This window comes from Epinephelus lanceolatus, chromosome 23 (assembly GCF_041903045.1).
Source record: "Epinephelus lanceolatus isolate andai-2023 chromosome 23, ASM4190304v1, whole genome shotgun sequence".
In the NCBI taxonomy this organism is placed as follows: domain Eukaryota; kingdom Metazoa; phylum Chordata; class Actinopteri; order Perciformes; family Serranidae; genus Epinephelus; species Epinephelus lanceolatus.
Window position 1 is genome coordinate 9280923 of NC_135756.1, and position 25579 is coordinate 9306501.

The window sequence follows — 25579 nt, forward strand, 5'->3', positions numbered from 1 at the left end:
AAGCTGCAAACATAATGTTGAAAACCATGTAAAGCTGATCTGTTGAGCGAGCTCCGAACAAGTAACATCTGAATTCATCTGGAGAGGTGTTGTGAATATTTGCTCTCCTTTTAGCTCTGTTTTGGTCACCACCAGCTCTCGAGGGAAACATCTGTCTGTTAAGCTGCTAAATGCTCCAACAAGTCCTCAAACTCATATGTACACATATGTCATATGTTCATACCTCTGAATACGACCCACAGGAGTGTTTCCTAGACTAGCTAACCTACTGGTGAATGACAGAATAGCTAATATAACCATTAATAGTTGCAGTTTCAAACTCGTGGGTAACGTTATGAAACGGTGGCAATTGCATCAAAATTACGTGGTTAGGTTTAGAAAAAGATCATGGCTTAGCTTAATAAACGTACGTATTGCCATATTTTACATGACATATGTCACATGTAATCACTCACATTGACATCACTCATAAGTGGACAAACTAAGTTTTCTGAATTGACTTTTGGTTTCACACAGGACATGAATACCAGTCTCCTGGATGAAAGTCCAGTGTTTGTTTGACCCATCTACCTCCTCTCACTCCCACTTATTGCTCTCAATACTACGTCGCCTGACCTTCTCCTTTGCTCCCATAATGTTCACTATGGCAACTATAGTTTGCCGCCCAACAAAAAATGTAAATATGGGTTGTAATTTGTTGTTTTTTTGTTTTTGTTCCTTGATGGCACATGATAAAAGGTGATTTAAAAAGACTTGCAAAGTTAGTTTTTGTAACGCTTTTAAATCAATTTCAATTCAATTTATTTAACATTATTTTCCACCAGCAAACAGAACACCCACACTTTACATGACTGACAGCTAGGCTGCTGTTTTAGATTCATGTCACTCCACCGAGCATCAACGGCATCATTTTTTTAAAAGACCTTACACAGCTCGTTTGGTTGCCCAGAAGGGATCGATCAATGCTGAACAGCCACGTATACATTCTCCAGATTACTGTACATGTGTTCTGCATCAGACGCACACACACACACACACACACACTCATCAATATTTATGTAGGAAAAATGAGATCAACAACCACGCACAACTTGTTTTCCTCTGTTGCAATCAAGTATTACAAATAGTGCTTATGCCAGTTGATAAATCAATACTTTACAACATCAAAATGCCTAAAATATGGTTCAGCTTCCATGGAAATAGCTGTTGGTTGCAGCCCTAATGATGAGCACAGCTGATGAGAGTATATACCTTTAGAAAATAAGCTATCTGATCTTAAACAAGCAGCAAGTGAATACAAACTGACTAATCAGTTTCTCTGTACTGTCATCTCTACAAGGTTGTATCAGTGTTTCTTTTCACAGTACACAATGATGAATTGTGCGCACCGGCATTACACTCACACACACGCACACACACACTGATATTGAATTCTGGGAATATGGGAGTAACTCAATAAAGCAGATGGCAGACAGAGGAGCTTTTACTGTTTGCAGACCTGTGGGAGACAAGAAAAGAAGGAGACTCCAGCTCCGACTGTGTGAATACTGTTTAAGGCCATAAAAAGGAAATATGGAACACACTGAGATTGTACCCTTTATTGCATTTTCCCTTTTATACTGCATATGGTCGACAGTGAGTGCAGAAATCCAATGCCTGTTTCTATTTTAGGTGCTCTGTAATAAAGCACCGCGGATTATATTGATCTGCTTGAAATTGCAAGTTCAGTTCCCATCAAGGCGGGTTACAGCTCGCGAGAACTGGTCCGGCGGGAGCTGTATTGGCAAATGGGAGCTGGCAATGAGGCAAGTCATCATGATGATGCTAATCAGCCATTAATCAAACGATTAGACTCAGAATTGCCTGTGAAGATGGTCGCCGGTACCTGTAAATTCGACACAATGTTAAAGGAGAACCATTGTGCTCATTTTCAGGTTCATACTTGCATTTTGTGCTCCTACTAAAACATGTTAACATGCTTTAATGGTCAAAAAACACCATTTTCCTCATACTGTCTGTGCTAAAACACAGGTCTATATTCCCCCTCTGTCAGAAAGACTCCATGCACCTGTCTCCATAAGCACCCCTCCTGAAAAAGCCAGTTTTTCTCTCATTGGTCAGTGCTTCAAGGTCATCTATATCTCTGCATCTCTGCATTGTGTATAAATGTGACTGAGAATAGGGACATGTTCCAGCAAGAATATGATCCGAAATCAGGGAGAAATTGACAACTTCTGCAACTAAGATTACATGTTCCTACATATTAGCAGGTAGCGACACGTAGCAGTGTGTTTGCAGCTGGTGAATGACTGTGCTAAGTGGCTGTTTCTCCCTTTACAAATCACCAATAACACACAGACACAGCCTGACATGTTCCAGCAGGAATATGATCCAAAACTGGGGAGAGATTAACAACATCAGCAATCAAGATTACATGGTTCCCTTACGTTAGCATGTAGCTATATGTAGCAGTGTGTGCAGCAGTTGGGGAATGACTGTAGCAGCACTTTCAGAACTTGTCAAGAATCACCAATAAAAGCCTCTAAACACAACTGGACATGTTCCAGCAGGAATATGATCCGAAATCGGAGAGAACTTTACAACATCTGCAACCAAGATTACATGTTTCCCTGACATTAGCATGGAGCTACATGTAGCAGTGTGTTTGCAGCCGGGAAATGCGGCTCTTTCTCCAGCTAAAAATCACCAATAAAAGCTTCCCAACACAACCGGACATCATCCAGCGGAACTATAATATGAAATTAGTAAAAAAATTACCATCAGCAACCATGATGACATGTTCCACTGACTTTAGCATGTAGCTACATGTAGCAGTGTAGCCTACTTGCAGCTAGGGAATGATTGTGAATAGCAGCACTTTCTCACGTGAAAAATCACCAATAAAAGCTTCTAAACACAATCAGACATGTTCCAGCAGGAATATGATCTGAAATCAGGGAAAATAAATAATACCAGCAACCAAGATTACATGTTTCCTTGACATTAGCATGTTGCTATATGTAGCAGTGTGTTTTCAGCTGGGGGATGACTAGAGCGGCACTTTCTCCCGTTAAAAATCACCAATAAAAGCTTCTAAACACAACCAGACATGTTCCAGCAGGAATATGATCTCAAATCAGGGAGAAATTAACAACATCAGCAACCAAGATTACATGTTTCCCTTCATGTTTTCCCAAGTGGTGTGCCTTAACACCGTCCATGTGTACACACTCCTCCCATCAGAGTGACAGAAACCTAGTTGAAGTATCCCTCTAAATACCCTGATTTAAATCATTATGTTCTAAAGTTTTAAAATTCACTACATAGCTGTCTCTAGAGTTATTTTCCTACTGTCATTTATTATAGCGATTGGAAAAGGGAAAGGAGGGAAACGAAACACTAGTGCGTTTGCTCTATAAGTTCATGGATGTGGAAGATCTGAAAAATTTTCCTAACTGAAAATTGAACCTTTTGAGTTTCATTCACCACTGAGCAACATTAATAGGAATGAATGGGGCCATGCCTCGCTGTATCCAGTTCTCTATATCCATAATATAGCTGCTTTAACTGAAAAACAAATCCACCATATGGGGTTTTAAAGAGCTGATTTTCTGATAAGTATACCATATTAATATTTTCTATCAAGGTGTGGGTCAGTTCCCCCCTATGCCTGAATATATAAAACACAGAGTCTGAATAGCTTGTAATGAGCTGGTACACTTCCAAGCAGCAAGGGCATCTGTCTAGGAGGTTTATGAGCATTTCTTTCTCATTAAATGGAGGTCAAGGGCCATCCAGGAAAGATTTCCCCCCCCTTTCTGCAGTTATTTGCTTTCACATGCTCATTAGCACCATTTTCCTTATCCACATCAAGGACTTTGACTAGGTGTTTGGAACTCAACTTCAAAGATTGATATTGCAGACATTTTTGCTGGTGCTTTCATCTCGCTGATCAAAAGTGATGCCTGCTCATTTCCTGATATAATCTTTCTATTTGAATTTGGGTAAATTTCATAAGCTTTGGATCAAATAGATGAGCTGCTCAATTAAGTATTACAATTATTGTAATAACTATAATACTGTAACCCAGTTACCAGAAGAAAATGTTGGGATTGTATGTTTTTGCAAATCATAAATACGTATTACATTTGCCCGTTTCATACATTTCATATCAACGTTTCTAAAACGTGATGTGAAGTGATGTCATGTATGAGCTGACTGTCACTGGGAGGTGTAGAAGATGGTGGATAGACATGGCGAAACACCTGCCAAGATCAACAAACAGTAAACCGGTTTTGTTTTGGTGAGTCTTTGCTGTTTCCAGCGGCTTTTAAAGCACCAAACATGGGTGGCCACCCACTAGTATGTTTACACTGTCTTTTTACATTCCAAGCATGAGTGTTTTGTAGTTTCCCCTCGGTGTGTTTCCATCTGCTTTTTAGGCTCCAAAGGTGGGTGTTTTGTAGCAACCTGTCGATATGTTTCCACTGGCTTCTTAGGCTTCCAACATGGGTGTTTTGTAGCAACCAGTCGGTGTGTTTCCATTGGCTTTTAAAGCTCCAATTGGTGTTTTGTAGCAACCTGTCTGTATGTTTCCATCAGCTTCTTAGGCTATAAACATATCAGTTTTGTAGTGCCTCAATGGTGTGCCTTCACTGGCTTCTTAGGCTTCCAACGTGGGTGTTTTGTAGCAACCGGTCGCTGTGTTTCCATTGGCTTTTTAAGCTCAAATTGGTGTTTTGTAGCAACCTGTCTGTAATTTTCCAGCTGCTTTTTAGGCTCCAAATGTGGATGTTTTGTAGCAACCTGTCAGTATGTTTCCATTGGCTTTTTAGGCTATAAACATGTCAGTTTTGTAGCAAACCATCTATATGTTTCCACTGGCTTTTTAGGCTCCAAACATGGGTGTTTTGTAGCAGCCAGTTGGTGTGTTTCCATCTGCTTTTTAGGCTATAAACATGACAGTTTTGTGGCAAACCATCTGTATGTTACCACTGGCTTTTTAGGCTCCAAACATGGGTGTTTTGTAGCAGCCAGTTGGTGTTTTTCCAGCAGCTATTTTGGGCTCCAAACATAGTATTTTGTAGCAACCCGTTGGTGTGTTTCCATCTGCTTTTTAGGCTATAAACATGACAGTTTTGTGGCAAACCATCTGTATGTTTCCACTGGCTTTTTAGGCTCCAAACATGGGTGTTTTGTAGCAGCCAGTTGGTGTTTTTCCAGCAGCTATTTTGGGCTCCAAACGTAGTATTTTGTAGCAACCCGTTGGTGTGTTTCCATCTGCTTTTTAGGCTATAAACATGGCCGTTTTGTAGCAAACCATCTGTATGTTTCCACTGGCTTTTTAGGCTCCAAACATGGGTGTTTTGTAGCAACCAGTATATGTTTTTCCAGCAGCTATTTTAGGCTCCAAACTTGGTATTTTGTAGCAACCCCTTGGTGTGTTTCCATCTGCTTTTTAGGCTATAAACATGGTAGTTTTGTAGCAACCCATCTGCATGTTTCCATTGGCTTTTTAGGTTCCAAACAGTGGTGTACTGTCATGACCCGTTGTTGTTTTTCCAGCAGATTTTTAGGCTCCAAACTGTGGTGGTTTGTTGCTATGAAAAGCAGTTATTTTTTACAGAGACATTGCTGCTTTTTCTGCAGGGACTGTGCCCCCCAAAACGAGTATTTTAAGCCAAATATGATCTTTTCCTAACCATAACCAAGTGGTTTTTGTGTCCGAACCTACCCAAATCAGTGACATTTTTTTAAACATAAAATTTTACAGTTTCTGCTGCATAATAACGTGCAAGTGTAACATATTCATGGTTTGCAGAAATGTACAGTGCCAACATTTTTTTCAGGGGATGAACACTGTAAGCCTGCTCCACTCAATGTACGTCATGGCCCTTTGCAGTTTTATCCCAGTGCAAAAGTACAGGGACACAGAAATGGTGATTACAGGTGTCACCTCAAAATGAGTGGTAGTAAGTGTAATCATATAGCTCTTTGGTTCACACGGAGCTGCTCAGGGGTAATGAAATGTCTGCTGGCACTGTATTGGCACATTTACTGCTTCCAGTGATATCTAATCTCTGTCTGTGAAGATTTTCTGCTTCGCTGTCACACTGTTTGTCACACACGGGAGATAGCGTTGTGAGAAAATGTGTAAACAAATCAAAGTAGTGTTGCATGAAAACTGGCACATGCCTGCTGGATTATTTCTAGCACATAATATGGTGCAAAAAAAACAACAACTCCCTTTTGTTTGTGTCTTAAGTTCTGAGCCGCACAGATTTAAGCAAAAAAGTCCCATAAGTGCACTCCAATACCCACGGCTCTGCATGCTTGATGTGAAAGTGGGACATCAGATGAGCTGTGTGACTGATCAGAGGGGTGTAAAAAAACCCAGGGGAAGAGGCATTGAAGGGTGATTGTGTTCCATGACAGAGCATGCTGAGATGACTGCAGGGGGATCACAGTTACGTCACATTTACAGGAAAAGATTTTCCGAATCAGATGTGCAGCGAAATGGCATGTTACATTACCTAATAGTCTGGCAGTGAGAGGGATGGGGGGGAAGCTCCTGGATGACCCTTTGTGTGATGACATAATCACGGTGAAAGACCACACTTATTTTATATTATACCTTGGACTGAGAAAAGAGGCTGACTGAGCAAATGAAGCACAGTTGAAGATAACACTAAGTATGTGTTCAGCACAAACATGCCTGTTACATGCAGTCCATGAATAACTTCAGCTGCAGGGTAATACAGGAAATATGATCCAACCAACTCTGCTTCACAACAACAACACACATGGACACAGCTAAATTTAACACCTTTACAATATGTCATAATTAAATAATAAACTGTATTTCAAGCCATGTATTCTTCCAGGAAACGCTGACCAATCATTGCAGCTGGGGGAATGATTGTAACGGAGAATAGCAGCACTCCCTGCCGTGAGAAATCTCCCAATAAAAGCTCCTAAACACTACCAGACATGTTCAAGGAGGAATATGACATGACATTGGGGAGAAATTTACAATATTTGCAGCCAAGATTGTGTATCCCTGATGTTAGCATGTAGCAGCAATGCATATGCAGCCAGGTAATAACTATGGATGGTTGAACTTCTCCCATTAAAAACCACTAGTAAAAGCCTCTTAACACAACCAAACATGTTCCAGTAGGAATATGATCCGAAACCAGGGTCAAATTAACAACATCAGCTACCAAGATATATTTTTCCCTGATGTTAGCATGTAGCTACATGTAGCAATGTATTTGCAATTGAGTAATGACTGTGTGTAGCTGTATTTTCACCCATTAAAAATCACGAATAAAAGCTTCTAAACACAACCAGACATATTCCAGTAGGAATATGATCCGAAACCAGGGTCAAATCAACAACATCTGCTACCAAGATATTATATTTTTCCCTGATGTTAGCATGTAGCTACATGTAGCAATGTATTTGCAATTGAGTAATGACTGTGTGTAGCTGTATTTTCACCCATTAAAAATCACGAATAAAAGCTTCTAAACACAACCAGACATATTCCAGTAGGAATATGATCCGAAACCAGGGTCAAATTAACAACATCTGCTACCAAGATATTATATTTTTCCCTGATGTTAGCATGTAGCTACATGTAGCAATGTATTTGCAATTGAGTAATGACTGTGTGTAGCTGTATTTTCACCCATTAAAAATCACGAATAAAAGCTTCTAAACACAACCAGACATGTTCTAGCAGAAATCTGATCCAAGATCAACAAAATATTATTAACATTTTCAAACAAGATTACATGTTTTTCTGACGTTAGCATGTAGCTACATACAACAGTGTAATTGCAGCCTGGCAATGACTGCAATGGAGAATGGCAGCACTTTGTCCTGTTAAACATCACCAATAAAAGCCTCTTAACACAGCCAAACATGTTCCAGCAAGAATATGATCCAAAAACAAGGGTCAACATCGACAACCAAGATTACATGTTTCCCCCGACATTAGCATGTAGCTACATGTAGCAGTGTCTTTGTACTTGGATAATGACTGTGTAGAGTGGCACTTAAAAATCACAGATAAAAGTTTCTAAACACAATCAGATATGTTCCAGCAGGAATCTGACCTGGTACCAGGGTCAAATTAACAACATCAACAACCAAGATTACATGGTTCCCTGGCATTAGCATGTAGCTACATGTAGAAGTGTACTTGCTATAGGGTAATGACTGCGTATAGTGGCACTTTCACCCATTAACAATTACCAATAAAAGCTTTTTAACACAATCAGACATGTTCCAGCAGATTTATGTTTCAAAATCTGGGGAAAAAAATACATGGGCAACCACATTTACATGTTTCCCTGACGTTAGCATGTGGCTACATGTAGCAGTGTATGTAGGCTGATGTAAATGCTTGCAGTAAGGTGCACAGAGCAGATAACCATATAAAGAAATCTGTCACACTTTGACGTCATTTTAAAGCCAAAGCAGAAAAGAATGTTGAAAACAGCATATTCAGAGCGGTCTGAAGCCTGAGGTTTTGCTCACGGGGATTACTTTTACACACAATTACCTCGTTATTTGAAACTTTGGCTATGTTTAATGTGAACATCCAACACTGTAATATTGTGACAGAAAAAGCATGATAAATCCCCTTTAATATAAAAATGATTATGCACCTTTAACCTCTGTTATTTATCTGGCAGCTACTAATATCATGACATTCCAGAACCTGCTATTCCACCCCTACCCTGCAGTTAGTGTGAGCATTTTTCACCTCTGATCATCAGCTGACAGCCACATCCAGCTGCACAGCTGCTCCCAATAGTCTCATCAACCTGCCCCAGTATATATATATATACGTGCCTCTTACTCTCAGTCCTCCGCCAGGTTGCATCTCAAATGTGCATCCGAGTCTTTAATCTGTCATACTCAACTGCTATGTAAGGGAAATACTCCTCCACTACTGGACTTCACAGCAACCCTGACCAAATCTATTCTTAAAATACAGTGGAGGGAAATCAAGTTCAGCCCTCGTGTTTTCTATTTTGACTTTAATCTCAACCCAGAGACCCGCAGTTTTATGCTCTTGGGGAATCAGTGGGTCCAGATGTGTGCAACATCTGCACAAGTTTTATACATCCACCTCAGTGAGAACTAAATCTGCTCAATCTCCACGCTGACAACTGAATATCTGCCAAATTTAGCATATCTGTGAAGCAAACAGACTGTATGCAATTAGGTCATTCTTACTGTGCAGTTTGACAGATTCTTCTCCAAAGGAAGAGAAAAAAGAGCTGATGCTGCTGTATCTAAATGAGGAGGTCTTTTTTTAAAGAACGGTGACACACGAAAAAAGTTTCTCTCTCTCATTATCTGCAAGAGAGAGCTTCAGAAAAAAAAAAAAAAACCAAAGTATCACATTGTGCAAAGGAAAATCATGAGTTGTAATTACAGAGTATCTTTTGACATGTTTGAGGAGTTGTGACACCAGTCAGAATAAATTGTGCACACGCTACATCAGGATACAGTTATAGTATAATGCACCGCTGCCATATTAAGCAGAGCGATGACACCGGCAGAGATCCCGTCAGCAGTTAATTTCCCTCCGCTATACTTAGGATGAGGGCATTCTCATTAGTGATACTTAACGATTAAATGAGCTAAGTTTAATGCAAGTTTTTTAATTACAAGACTGTCAAGACTTCACTAATACTTTCTCTGAATAAAGTCTCCATTGTGTGCTGACGATAAAATCACAATATTTATGAAGGTTCAGTAATGAACCAAAAAGCAGCATTAATAAATGTGCCTGACAGATTTTCACTGCTGGCTCTTAAGTCCACCGTTTCGCTTCCAAACCATCAGTTCAAGGTGTTCAAACAGGATTAAAATGGGAGTAAATTTCCCAACATGTTTTATCCCTTCTCTCTTTTTCGCTTCAGGCTGCAAGGTCCTGAATTGACCTCATGCGGTCCTCAAGTGGGATTATGTTCACTGTACTTGCAGGAAAAGCGTGAAGACAACATGCAGTTTTGTTGTTGGTTGCCTAGCAACATTGTTCACTTTCATCACCTGAATGCAAAACATATAGTGTACTTGACTTCCCGTGTCGAAAATATGACTTCATGACATCAATTTCGAGGCAGTATTACAACGCAGATGGGAGTTAGGTGGAAACAGGTGAGCCAGCAAAACAGTCAGTGTTAATGGACCTCAACAACCTGGGTTTCTATTGAAGGTTTACTAAATGTTTTAAATGACTGGGGCAAAAATTCTCATGGCTGTTACAGCTATACGGGCACATACACTGAATGCAACAGCTTCTCCTGTCTGGAGGCTGTGGAAAGGCTTTCTAAGGTAGAAACAGACAGGAAGGACAGGCAGCAAAATTCCTGCTAGATGCTAACAGTCAGAGATGGATTATGACAGTATAAAAGCTTCTAATGAAGTAGTTTTCCTTTTAGAAAATGTATTTATACTAGAACAAAGTGACAGCCTCTGGAAGCCAACACACGTTGCCAAAAACTGCAGTTCCTCAAATGGCCACTTGAGGCTGAGTCAATCCCCATTGACCTCCATGTTAAAATGCCCAACTTTACAGCAGAAATAAACATGTTTACAGCCTGGTACAAAAACAGTTTGGGTCTCTTGAGCTAACTTCAACATTCATGACAACTGTATGAGGGGTGAATTTCGCAGTAACTCACCAATTTAAAAAATCAGTGGCATGATCACCAAAACATCCAACTGCCTCCATCACCACAAAACCCACAAAAAAGGTACATAAATGTGTCCTTTTAGCTAAATTATTTTTCATTCATTTTCTGTAACCGCTCATCCTGTTAGGGGTTGAGTGGGGGCTGGAGCTGGAGCTTATCCTAGCTGACACTGGGCGAGAGGCGGGGTACACCCTAGACAGGTCGCCAGACTATCACAGGGCTGACACAGAAGCCGCTTTTACACTGCCAGATTTTCCAGGAATGTTGGGCCGTTTTGCTGGCAAGCTGCGAGCGTTTAGACACACAGTGCCAGATTGGCGAGTTGATCCGAGGTGCCCAACTTTCCGCCTCGTAGGGTAGTCATATTGGCGGGACCTTTTTGGTTTAAAAAGACAGAGGCGTCCTTCCGCAACAGGAGGAGCTGTTGATGACTTGTGAGAGGAGCTGTTGATGATGCCGCACGTGCGACCCACTGGCAGTGGATAAACAGGAAGCAGCTGATAGCAGGAGTTAGCGAACAGCTAGTAGCAAGAGGGAAACACAAACCTGACAGACAATGTAAAGATGAGCACTTGAGGAGACAAAGAATTGCGCGCCCTCCTTGTCCTTGCAAACAAAGAGGCCATTAACCGTCAGATGACAGGGACAGTGAAGGACGGGCAGACTTATGAGAGAATCGCCGAAGGACTGACCAGCCGCGGCTTCCCTCCCACGTCACTGTTTACGTCACACGCTGAGCTACACGTTTTGTTACTTGCTCATGCCCCCCATTGCCCCGAAAAAGGCACATTCTCTGTAAACAAAAGTAGGCAGGCGGCATTTTGCTGCACTCCCTGATTTTGTTTTTATACTGCCAATGCTGAAAAAAGACTGATTGGGCTTTCCTGCAAATTTGCACAATCCCTACCTAAAAGGGGCTATAGAGACATTCATGCTCACATTCACACCTACAGCCAGTTTAGAGTCACCAATTAACCTAATGTGCATGTCTTCGGACTGTGGGAGGAAGCCGGAGTACCTGGAGAAAACCCACACTGTTACTGGAGGAACAAGCAAACTCAGCACAGAGGAGCTCCGTTCGAACCAGGAACCCTCTAATTGTGAGACGATAATACTAACCACTGCACCACCATGCTGCTGCTAACTCATTAGCTTATTGGACTTGTCAGAATTTCACGACTTGATTTGTGACTTGCTTGACCTGAGCAATGACCTGACTTATCTCGCTTGACTTAAAGCAGGGACTCAACCTGACTTGCTTGATTCTGACCACAGTAACTTTGGAATTGCTTGAGACTTTAAGGTTAAAACTTGAGACTTGCTTGTAACTTGCAAATGTGTGAATTACCCCCATGGTTGGAGAAATGGAATACCGTCCCCGATGGAATCAGTTAGACTGGAGGCAATATCAGACTGAAGTGTAATAAGTTGACAATTCTGTCTGATATCAGGCAAGCAAAATGTAGTTCCCCCTTGATACGACTAGCTTTAACAACCAAAGAGACCCACGCTTACCTCATCACACACTCAAACTCTGTAGACGCATACAAGAGGTCTTTATAGCTTCTTTTTTCGATCTATTTTAAAAGAATAATAAAATTCAATGCAGAGAAGAAAGATAGTGTAAAATGACTATAGCTGACATTGTGTGTGTGGCAGCATACTCTGGAAACTAATTTCCCTGAGCTCCTCTAACATCAGGCTGTGACTAAAAAAGGTCATCCTCATCATTTGCTGATTAGAGAAAAGGCACAGAGCTGAACAAAGCCACAGTGACACGTGATGAAGGCTTCAACGCTCGACAAGGCCCCACAACATTGTTGTGGGGATGTGCTCGCACTGGGCAACGCTCCAGCTTTCTGGTACAATTAGTCACTTTATATCAGTGGCAGAACTGAGCGTAATTCATTTCCAGTACTTAGAAGTGTCGTTTTGACAAAACTGAAGGGATGTAAATAAACACGCCCAGATCCGAGGCTGAGCTCATTAAACCATGCGGTCGTGATAAATCTCTGAAACCTTAGGATCCTCCTTTCAAATTCTGCTTGAATGACCTTCCTCCGCCTCCACTCCTCCACACCTTTGTAGCCTGAGAGATGCTATCTGGGATGCCATGCATGAATACAATGTCCTGAAAGGGCCTTGCCATCTGCCACCACCACTTTGACCTGGGTGTCCTTGGTGCCCTTGGCAACTCTGCTGCTTATTCCAACCATTATAACTGAAATAATCACTTTCTGAATGAGTGAAATGGGACGACGGGGTTTTACCAAACGATTCCCATGCCAAGAGAATTAGCTCTAATTTGCCCTACTGCGACGATCCCCTCGAAGCACAACAAATAAATCACTCCTTGAGGACTAATGGCTCCTGTGGGAGCCTGTGGTGAGAGCAGAGACCGAAAACATCACACTTATTGTCTTCTTCATCCTCACTAATTACTGGACAGCGACCCTCCAAGACAATTATTCCAAGAACCCTTTATTTTTGTATTAAACAGAGGTAGGCTGAGATATCTCTGCTTGAGTGACCTTGATCTGACTGAGCTCATCTTTCCACTGTGAGAGCTGCTCTCTGGGATGCTATGCAAGAGTAGAATGTCCTGAAGAGACCTTTTCATCTGCCATCACTACTTTGACCTAGGGGTGGACCTTGGTGCCCTTAGCAACCCTGCTGCCAAGTACCCCTCCAAGACAGTTACTCCAAGAACCATTTATGTCTGTGTCTAACAGAGGTGGGCTGAAATATCAACAACTACGAGTGACGTCAGCTTGTCAGCAACCCTCTAATCCTTCAAATCGCTGGTGTGACTAAGAGCATGTGATGGGAATAAGGTCTGGCCGCAAATCAGTGAACTCGCCATGATCTCTCAGTGGGAAAACAAGGACTGGGGCAGCCGAGTGCAGCACATATTCCTTTCAGTCTATTAAGACAGGAGGCTGTAAACTGTAGTGAGACTCACAAAACCTTGACACACAGGGAAGAAAGCAAAAAGGAGTCGTGCTTAAAGAAGGAGTTCTTTCTGGAGCTGCCATTTTGAAGTGATGTTCAGCAGCCTCACTAAGAAGAATGTACGTAGAGAAACTAGTCTCTATAGAGTCTGTATGACACAGCTACAAGATGTTGGGCTGTAAACTGTACAGAGACAAACCCTTGACACACAGGGAAGAAAACAAAAAGGAGTTGTACTTAAGGAGTGAGGAAATCCACAGGAAGTGTCCACGCTCAGCAGTCAGACAAGAGTCTCGTTAATTTCCAGGGCTGGTACCTGCGGTTATTCTACATGCTAGTTAATAACATGTCGGGCAGGAAATCCAAAGTGTGGGATCATTTTGAGAAGGTGAAGGACGAACCCAAGGTGATATGTAAACTCATCTTCATTGGTCGACTACAAACATGACGTATCATCTGAAACATGGAAGTAGCTACATGCCCATTAGCCCACAGCGTCATTAACAGGCGGCTCGCTCAGTGTGTGACGTGCACTTGTAGATAAAATATAGGCCTATATTAATGACGGTTCATTAGTACGGTTTTGTATTTCTCTGTAATGTAGCACAGTGTTAACAATGTTACTGATACTATTCTTTCTCACACCTTCAACTCAAACCACCAAAATATATCATTTAATAATTAAATAAATATCGTAAACATGCAGGTGACTACTCGATAAATTGGTAAAAGGAAAGAAGCCTGGATACTTAACTCACCCGCTTTGATTATCTTCAGCACTCGTCCTGTGGCCTTGTGCCTATGACATAATCGCAGCTGTGACGATGTTCAATACCACAGCACAACCTTGAGTATGATATTGCTTAAATAAATTTTGTATTAATCTTTTGGATGGTCTCTGCTGCTATTGTTACTATTTATTGCCAAGGCATTATTAGGTAAATTGCCCACTTATATCTCCAGCCTTCTGTCTTCTTTCACACAAGCAACTATTGCTCTCATTCATCAAATGGTATTCTTTTAAATGTCCCCAGGGTGCACTCAGAGCTCAGTAAAACTGCTTCCTCTTATTATGCACCCTGGGTATGGAATGAGCTCCAAGATGTTGCTACCTATTTTAAAAACGGCCTTAGAGGAAACATGTTGCTGCTTTTATGGTCCTTGACCCAAGTGGACTGTGTATGGACATCATTGGTTTGGCCTGTGTACCCCTTTTCTCTGACTATGTTTCCCTTGTGGTGCCTAATGTATTGTATGTGTTTAAATATGTGACATATTTTTATTATTTTTACTGCTGTACCTGATAGTGTCGCTGTCTTGACCAGGACTCCCTGCAAGAAGAGATCTTGTATCTCAGTGGCACCTTCCAGGCAAAAAAAAAATTTGCCTTGCTTTCATGATCACAATATATTGAATTGTAACCCCTGTATTGTGATACATATTGTATTGCCTAATTCCTACCAGATTTTCCTTTAAAACTAATTTTAGGTAAACTATCAATGCTAGTTGTATTTTGTGTTTTTGCTAGCAATGTGTTATTACGTTATTACGTGGAAAAGTCAAATTGCTAAAGATAAATTACAGCTAGGTCAACAGTTAATTAACTGCCAAGAACATTTTTGACCGGTGACGCTGTCGGTCTATACATTCATTTTCATCCTCTTCACTTTATTGCGTTTTGCACCACCTGAATCTGACGAGAGCTGGACAGACATGCGAAATATAGTGCCTACTGCCAATCCTCCAGTCTTCACTGATTAGCTAGCCTTGCTTTGCACTGCACACCAGCCAGGTAGTGGGAGCTAGCTAGCGGTGCTACCCATTTGGCGTTTACCGCTACTAACGCCATCCTAACCAAACAGCGTTACTGTGGAAACATTGAGCCCACACTATAGTCTCCCTGCATGTCGCCCTAGTGAGTAAACATCTCAATTTTGAGCCACAAAACCCCTTTAGCATCACTGTCTGTTAGCAACGTTAGCAGTGTCAACACAGCTAGAGGTGCTAATGTAGTTAACAATGCTAAGCGGGCTTTTCAGCTCAAAATTAAACTACATATTCACTGAGGCTACCTCAGTGGAGGGTGGTCACTTTGTTTCCACAGCAGCACTGTCCCACCGCTGGGACGATGTTACCATTGGTAATCGCTAATTAGTGGCGCCGCTAGCTACTTTAGCTCCCACTTGACCCAGGTGGTAACAGCGCAGAGCAGCCAAGGCTAACATTAGCTAACCAGTGGAGACCAGAGGGTGGACAGTGGGCACTATGTTTCCGTGTAGTATTGCGGCTAGTTGGTTGTCTGCTAGCCAAGCCAACATGAAATAAAATAAAAGCCAAGACATTTACATCACAAAATATTTAAATGTCGCCAACTCTAAATAGATAGCGCTTTGACGTGTGGTGCTAAAGCTCACCGAGTCAATGGAGTGCTGGACTAAAAGGAGAGGTCTCTTCATGTCAATGGGTTTCAAGCTGTCAAAAGCAAAATTAACCAAAACTGACATCTGTAATTAGGCTACACTACAACACTGAAAGATCTTGTGGTCAGGGATTTAAACACAACACAAATCTTTGCATGTGAATTATAAATTAAAAATCAATACAGTTTTATGATCAAAACAGTATTGCATTACTCAAATGTATCATTATTGTCTAGGTGATGTTTAACAGCCTCAAAAGGAGGAATGCACTGTATCGAAACCACCTTTCTTAGACTGAAAAGGTCATCCTCACTATCTGCTGATTAGAGAAAAGGCACAGAGGTGAACAAAGCCACAGTGACACGTGATGAAGGCTTCAACGCTCAACAATGTTGTGGGGATGTGCTCACACTGGGCAACGCTCTAGCTTTCTGGTACAATTAGTCACTTTATATCAGTGACAGAATTGAGCATAATTCATTTCCAGTTCTTAAAAGCGTTGTTTTGACAAAACTGCAGCGATGTAAATAAACACGCCCAGATCCAAAGCTGAGCTCATCAAACCATAAGGTTGAGGATCCTCCTTTGAAATTCTGCTTGAGCGACCCTCCTGTGACTCAGCTCACCTTTCCACTGTGAGAGATGCTCTCTGGGATGCTATGCTAGAGTACAATGTCCTGAAAAGACCTTTTCATCTGCCATCGATACTTTGACCTGGGGGTCCTTGGCGCCCTTAGCAAATCTGCTGTCAAGTGCCCCTCCAAGACAATTACTTCAAGAAGCATTTAGTTCTGTATTTAACAAGGGTTGGTTGAGATATCAACAGCTACGAGTGACGTCAGCTTGTCAGCAACCCTCTAATCCTTCAATCGCTGGTGTGACTGAGAGCATGTGATGGGAATAAGGTCCGGACGCAAATCAGTGAACTCGCCATGATCTCTCAGAGGGAAAACTAGGACTGGGGCAGCCGAGTGCAGCACATATTCCTTTCAGTCTATTAAGACAGGAGGCTGTAAACTGTAGTGAGACTCACAAAACCTTGACACACAGGGAAGAAAGCAAAAAGGAGTCGTGCTTAAAGAAGCAAGGAGTTCTTTCTGGAGCTGCCATTTTGAAGTGATGTTCAGCAGCCTCACAGAGAGGAATGCACTGTAGAGAAACTGGCCTCTATGGACCTGAAGATGACGCAGCTACATGATGTTGCACTCTGTGTAAAGAGCACAGTTCAAATATTTCTCAAATTGAAAATGTATCACTTTCATGCCCTTCCAAAGGCTTCACCAGGCTATCACTCTGTCCTTCTACCTCTATAACCAACGGATGAACATCAACTTCAGCGCTGTATTTTGGGCTTTTTAAAGGTCAGTGGATGTGGAGGCAGTCACTAACTGAATCAGAAGTACTGTGGCAGCCCAGTCACCAATAGAAAATGTTGGCTTTGTACATTTCTACAAACCCAAACCCGTTACATCATACCAATATTTTTAAAGTAGCATAGTATATGAGGTGATTTTGTCTCTGGGAGGTGAGAGGATGATGGATGGTTTGACACCTAGGCAAGATGCCTGCCAAGCTGCAGATCCCTGCTCTGAGACTAACACATAACAAAAACAGTTGTGTGTTCGTGAGTCACTGCTGTGTTTCCAGTGGCTTTTTAGTCACTGAAGATGGTTGTTTTTTAGCAACCTGTGGTTGTTTTGCTATTGAGGATAGCGCCACAAAAATTGGTTGTTTTTTACCAAGACACTGCTGCTGATAATACCTGAAAAGATGTTTGACAGAGCAGTTTTCTTTGAATCATACACTGTCTAGACACACACAGACGTGCAGGTTATGAGTCCTGATATACACCAGCTGCTAATGTATAACATGCATTTTATTCACAGTAAAGTCAGTTCTTCTTTAGGTTGGGTTATTTCTGTCAAACTGATGTTTTTAGCCATGCTAGCAGTGTGATATGAGCCTTGCTGTTGATTGGCTTTTTCAGTTTAGACTTTACCATCTTAACAACTATGCTATTGAATGCATTGGCATGAAATTTTGTAAAGACATTCATACTCCCCCAGACGTGAAACATAAGCACTCTTCGTATAGAGCCATCATGAGGTTGACATTTGTGGTTTTGAGTGAAATATATCAACAACTATTGGAGAGAACGTTAAGAACGATGTATAGTAACTTTGGTGATCCTTTAACTTTTGATCTAGCATCATCTGATCAAATTTTCCAATTCATGTGATGACTGGACGGAGATGGACGGTATATTTTGTGGCACATCAACCGAGGTGTCATATTTCCAACACTGTCGATTGTAGCCAGTCAGAGCTGGAGCCGATAAATGCCCATGACTACTGCACAATCATTTGTCCTGGGAGTGAAGGCTGATTGTAACCTTTCCCAGTGGCATAGTGGTAGTTAATGTGGTGGGTGTGCGTCAAGGTAGATGGGAGGAGGAAGTCGGTATACTCTTATGTATTTTCTTATTTATTCCAATCAGTTTTTAGCTGACAGGTGAGTATACTGTAAATAGCCAGAAGAGGTAGGTATACGGGCCCGGTCTCACTCCTAAGTCGTCGAAATCCGACGCTTGGGCAGTGACTTGCGGTGTCAGAAACCATCAAAAAAATGCATTCTTTAACGTTGGCATGATACACAGCCGGTTGCCGTTATAGGTTAACAGCACTCAGCAGCGTCACGTTGAAATGCAGTGGGACAAGAACGAAAGTTAAGCCAGGGAAAGTCCAACAAACACTGACTTCCACCTGGGGGAGTGGTGTTCACGTCCCATAAGATGATAAAGCCAAACCCTGTTATTTATCCTAAACCTAACCATGTGCTTTTGTTGCCTATACCTAACCACAAACATTTTTGTAAGGATTTCCTGTGAAAACCGAAGTGTTCTTGAAAGAAGACAATGCATGTAACAGGCAGAACTTGACACAGCATCCCAGAATGCCAACAACCAATGTACCCAGGGTACCTTGCACATCATATCTCAACATGGAAAGTCCATGACCCAACGTCGATATGTGACGAGATAGGCGTGAGAATGTGTTGGGTAGTTGATGTGGTGGGTGTACTTCAGGGTAGATGGGAGTAGGAAGTTGGTACACTGTTATTTATTTCAATGACTTTTTAGCTGATAGGTGGGTATACCCCGTATACCTCTGTATAACCTCCACTATACTTAGGACTTTTCCCATTAAATAAGTTCGTAGTTGTTCATAGTTGTTCGTAGTTGCCACAACTTGCAATTTCTGCACACACAGACGATCTCTCTTTTGGCAAAGGGGTGAAAATCTAGCTTGCTCATTCTCTGTAAGTTTCTAAAAATACTCCTCGACCAGCAGCAGCCACTGAGATACATCCAGAAGGACCTCTGCTGTCACTATTCCATATCAAAAATTGCTGTCATGTCTGAGACTTGCCTATTTGCAGTTAAATGCCAGCTCCACAGAGAAATGCAGACTGGTTTTTATAAAATATTCAGGGAGGTTCAAACCCATTGTTCTTGATAGAGGATGCTGCTGCTGCTTGCTTATCACAGCCATTTCCTCCGACAATAACAGGAAGGCCAGTGATGTAAGATCTTTTCATCCTGCTGTGACCCAACAAGCCAAGTGGGAGCTCTGGAAACGAGCATCTCTATCCGTTTCCTCCCTGCGTGTGTTTGACAAACTCAGCAACCCGGCAGCTGAAGCCTACTCCCAACATGAGACGAGGCTACCTTTTCATTAGCAATTACAGTGTTTTCTCCAAAGTGGCAGCAGCTGAAGGAAAGCGAGCCTGTAAGAGAGCCTGTGTGAAGCTATCATTATTACTGCTCCTGCCATTACAGCTGCCAGCCGCTGACTGGTCGAATTCATGCCACAGCATGCGAATATGGATCAGTCCTCCCCTCCTGCATTCAGGCTGAGGTCACGTCTGAATCTCTGCCCCTGCAAATGACTGCGATCAGATAAGGCTGAACGCTGACATTTTACCAAGATGGAAGACATTCCTCTGAGTGTTTAAAAGCATGTTTATCAGCACGGCTAAGCCTCTTTCTATAATTCTATAGGATGACTCGCAGATGCGTGGGTTGTATTGTTTTTCTGATTGCCTGCAATCTGAAACTCAATTCATTAACTCTCCATGATATAGCACTTCTTCAGCCCGCAGACTGTGCATCAGTAAAGCTTCACTGCCCACACACATTAAACTTTACTGAAGAACAAATTGAAATTGAGCACACAGCGGGTCCAAAAAAAAAAACCTCTTTATAGCCGAAAATGATCAATTGTGGCTAATTACTTGGATTCCACATAACAAGTGACACCAGTCAGATTAATTCCCACGTAATAATTCATGCTCCCACGAGATTACGTGTATTTATAGTCACCTCCTGTGGCTTGGAAGTGACTGGGGAGCTGATGCTAGCTTTACTTGGCACAGAGGAAATAGCTCTCCTCTCTCTATATTTGACAGCATCCATTTCCTATGCAAGGCTTGCGCAATATTACATTTCACCATGGGATATGCATTGGTCTGAATGTAAGGCTGGGAGTTTCTCACTTGTGCACTAAAAATAGTCACTTTAACAAGAAAGTACGGGGATATAAAGTGAGTCTGTGCTTCATGTATACGGGGCGTTTTGTACTGAAATCTGTCTAAAAGCTCCCAGTGGTATTGCTATGATATTTCTAAGGGGGGCTTTAATGTCTATACAATATGCTAAACTGTGTTACAGCACAGCAGCTCTTTTCTTTAAGAAGGAGAATGAAACATATTATGCAAAACTGGATCCTGGAGGCATTACTACCATATGAATGAGGTCAGGGGATGCACAAATAAGTGTGTAAGTCACATGGTCTGCAATTACACACAGCTCTTAGTAAACACTACCTGTGGTGCATTAGCAGCACAGGCAGGCTGACACCATCACAGTGTGTTATCATGGGCTTTAATTGCAATTTGCGTGCACACAGGATGTTTCCAACAAGTGCAAAAAACACTCCCGTGAAGGCACCAACCTGCCTGGCTTGCACCTGCACAAATCCAAATACAAAAGTTGTCTCGTATATGTCAAAGTGGATGTTGGTGCCAAAGCGCTTCAGCAGCTCAAGCTTTATGTTTACAGATGAAGCGCACAAAAAACAAGCAGTAACGGTGTGATAATACCGAGGAGGTTACATAATATAGATGGGAATGAATGAAACGCGCTGTAAGCGATGTACGGATGCCCATCTGTCACATGCATGATGGTGAATTAATGCGATAATTAAACACATGAATCAAGCGCTCCGTTCTGCAAAATGCACGCGCGCAACGGACAGGCTGTTTTTTCTTATTTAGAATAGCGCGAGCTCATGTTGCCTTCAAATGCCGACCCGTTAAAGACAAATCTGTAGGAAATCCAAACACCTGGATCAACCCCGGGTTGCCAGGTCCTTTTGCCCGAAGTTTGTCAAAAGGTGCAAAAAGCCGTCAGATGACACAGACATGAGAAAGCTCCGAGCGCCTTACCTCGATCCAGAGAGAGCGGTTGGACCACTGTCGCCATGACTGCTGTTTACTGGAGACTGGAGAGACTACAGAGCTACAGAGCTGCAGCATCACACAGACAGAGAGAGAGGAAGAGAGGGAGGAAGAGAGATGGGGGAGTGGTGGTGCTGGGAGTGGTTGGGAGGGGGATTAATCTACCTCCATCCTCATCATATCTCATAACCTGGCATTGTTTGCACAGGAACAGCAGCTTTGCAAACAAAATAAATAAATAAATAAATGTGCATCTTGTCATATTAAAGCACCACTGTAAAAAGATGTGGCATGATGATGTCTTGACACATCTGCAATAAAATCATCTCATTTATGTATTTGTTTCCTCACAGAAATTTGATTTCTACCTAAAGACGAGTGAGTGCATCATCTATAACTGTATCTGTTCAACCAACTAAATGATTTGTATCTGTACTCGGAATGGGCGGGGCTTATCACAAAGTGGGTGGGGCCTATGTCAAAGTGGGTTTGGCCTAATCAGAAGTTGTTATTTTAAGATGTAGAGTAACAGATTAAACACAGCTACCAAAATGGGTACAGACAATGACACATTTTACTCGTGCATTATCTGTACCAGTACTCGGCTCAACCCTGTTTCTAACACATGATTAAATTGTATTTTAAAAGTGATGATACTGCAGCTGAGGCTTTGAGTGGATGTCAACAACTATGAAATGATAAACAAAGAGGCACTGATCAATAGAAGCTAAATGCATTGACTTTAGAAAAAAAAATATTTGCCTTGTTTTTCTTAATTAACCGTATTATTATCTCAGAATTCTGAGAAACGTTTTCGTAAAATGTCATGAAATGAAATGCTCTTGTTATTCTGAATTGAGATAATCTCATAAAATCAAATTTTTCATCTTTAATGTAATTATCTCAGAATTTGAGAAAAGTTTTTATCAAAAGATATCTGCTTGTGTTTTTTGGAATCAAGATAGCAAACCTATAAATTCTCATTTTCTTGAATTAACGGATAATTATCTCAGAATTCTGAGAAATGTTTTGATTTTAAAAAATTGCGTTTTTTTTCTAAATTAACAGGATTATTGCTTCAGAATTCTGAGTTTTCATCAGAAAAAAACTGCTCTTTTTTCCTGAATTAACCAGATAGTAATCTTATAAACTCCATTTTTTTAATTTGATGAGATTATCTAAGAATTCCAGAAAAGTTTTCATCAAAAAAAGTCTTTTTTTTTGTTTTTTGGAATTAACAAAATAAGAATCTCATTAATTCTCATTTTTCAGAGGTAATGAGATTATTGTCTCAGACTTTAGAGAAAAGTTTACATGAAAGAAAATTACATTCTTGTTTTTCTTAATTAACAAGATAAAAATCTCAAACTCAAATTTCTCTTATTTAATGAGATTATCTCAGAATTTAAAAAAAGTCTGCTCCTTTTTTTTTAAATAACAGGATAATAATCTCATAAATTATAATTTTCTGAATTAACAAGATTATTATCTCATTCATTTAGAAAAAATAGAACAGATATTTTTTAATGAATTTTTTTTTTCAGAATTCTGAAATAATAATCTCTTAAATTCTAAAAAAAAACATTTATGATGATATCCTGTTCCTGTTTTTTTTTTTTTTTTTTTTTTTTTTGTTTGTTTGATTTTGTTTTGTTTTTTGTTTTGTTTTTCCTGAAAACTAATCTCATTAATTCAGTAAAATTAAGTGGTCACATGAACAAAGAATGTGGACCCCAGAGTGTAGCATCCACATGTGTTTGCTGATCATCTTGTTTCAAAATGTTGGGCATTAATATGCCGCTATTACAGCCTCCATTCTTCTTGTTTCAGTCTTTCCATATAACTTTGGAGCTGTGCTGCAGGAAGTTGCTCACATTCAACAAGTATTTAAAAGTCTGTGGATGTGGGGACCATGTACTTTTGGCCTCACAGTGTATCTCATAAATCAGAGCAGCAGTCAGGACAACTGTTTTATCTCACTTACTGTAACTGATGAATAATAAAGTAACCGTGGAAGGTGTAGGTGTAGGCTGTATATCAGTGTTAGGAGGTGGTGAACTATGTGTAATTAAACAAGTACTTTAACTTTATTTTGCAGTAGTGTAGTATCGACTACGCTACTGAAACTGCAGAAGGCCATAAAAGGAAAATAATATTCTTTTATTTTATTTTACCATAGCTTCTCTGCTGTGATTGAACCCTCTTTGACCACAGTGAGTCAGTTCAGAGAAGCTGTGGCTATTTTAGAAGTTACCTGGCTAACTGAGTCATCCTGCTTGATGCAATACCTCCACCTCTGCTTTCTGAAGGCAGCTGTCTGACTGATGGAGACTGAATACAAAACCAAAGCTGACATTCCCACACTTTCCCATCAACAGTGGGGTATTCTATTTTTTTGGTTTATGATTTGTAAACTTGTGACTTGTGGCATGTGACTTTTTTGCAAAGACTGTAAAAAGAAATGGACGTAGCTACCATGACGTCACCCACTGGTTTGTGGTTTTCTGTTTTGACGCCTTAAGTTAGACGTTTCGGTCGTCGCCATTTTGTTTTTTTGGAGCCATAAGTGACCATATTTGGGCAAGAGGCTGGCACTGTGGAGGAGCAAGGGATGGATCTAACTGAGAAGCCGAGGACACTGTCTGAAGACATCTTGTCACCTGAAATAACTTAAAGCCTTAATGAATCTTAAATGGGTGAGTCTCATAAAAAACCCACATGTTCTCACTCCGACCTCACCACATTTCGACATTTGGTCATGGACTTTCCACAATGAGATATAGCATGAAAGGTACCCTGGTGACTTTCTGGGACACCATGTCAAGTTCTGCCTGTTACATGCATTGTCTGTTTTCAAAATACACTTCTGTTTTCACAGGAAATTTACCGTTTACATACTGTCTCTTTCAAAATAAAGGCACTACGTCAGCTTTACACTGCAAATGTACGTTGTTGTGTTTTTTCCTTCAACAACAAATGCACATGGTTGGGTTTAGGAAAAACGAACAGGCTTTGGCATTATAAACGTATGGGACACAACCACTGCCCTCCCAGGTGAAAGTCAGTGTTTTTTGGACCCATTCTCCATCCCTCCCATCCACCCTACTCTGACTTTCACCGTCTGAACTTACGTTCTTGTCCCGCCACGTTCCCTCCTGACGCCACCGAGTAACGTCAAACTAAAGCAGCGACCGGCCGCGTATCATGCAGACGTTAAAGGATGTTTTTTTCGTCAGTGTCTGACACCGCAAGTCACTGCCCAAGCGCTGGATTGGAGTGAGACTGGGTTGTTTTCAATATAGGGGTTACATGATGATTAGTCTCTATATACAGACTCTACATTCAGTGAATGTAGAGTCTGTAGGCAAACCCTGGAGATCTTGCCTCCGGAAGAAGAGCGGAAGAGCCCTGGTTTCAGGTTGTAGGCTGTTTGTAGTCCGCGTGATATTGACCAATCACGTTTGAGCCGGCTGCAGTTGTTGCCAGGTTAAACGCTCCGTGCGGTGAACTAACGAGGCGGAACATATCGCCGTCTGCCGGAAGTCAGACGCCGAATACAGCCGATGGGTTCCGAGAATGCATGAGGATTGACTGGCTTCTGGAGCCAGCCTCAAGTGGCCATTTGAGGAACTGCAGTTTTTAGCACTGCAGTGCTGGCTTCATTTTTCAGCCTTGGAGGTTGCCACTTTTCGTAGTACATTTTGACATGATTTCATATCACATGCACATTGTCAGTGTGATCAACTTTTAACGAACTTCTTCCAGTGTGGAGTGTTACTAGCTTGCAAAGCAGCTTCCTGACCACGGCATACTTTGTATATTTACACAACTTAATCTACAGTTTGTATTCTGTATACCTGGGTAATGTCTTGAGTAATGTCATAAGACTTTTACAGGTGTAAAAACCTATGGATGCTGTATGTGAGGAAATCTTGAGTGGGTGTGTTTCTGCGTGTGATTATCGACACC

At 41.3% G+C, this 25579-nt stretch overlaps 1 protein-coding gene across 3 annotated transcripts in view; it reads right to left on the bottom strand.

Moving 5' to 3' along the window:
• lin7a (lin-7 homolog A (C. elegans)) overlaps nucleotides 1-21703 on the bottom strand; it is a 67275-nt gene extending 45572 nt beyond the window's left edge. For all 3 annotated transcript variants that reach the window (XR_004500969.2, XM_033614668.2, XM_033614669.2), the window contains exon 1: nucleotides 21599-21703. Coding sequence is in view for 2 of the 3 variants with exons in the window: in XM_033614668.2 (XP_033470559.1) it covers nucleotides 21599-21635 (37 nt within the window). In the remaining variant the exon portion in view is untranslated. The remainder of the gene's footprint in view (nucleotides 1-21598) is intronic.
• Between the last annotated feature and the right edge of the window lie 3876 nt (nucleotides 21704-25579).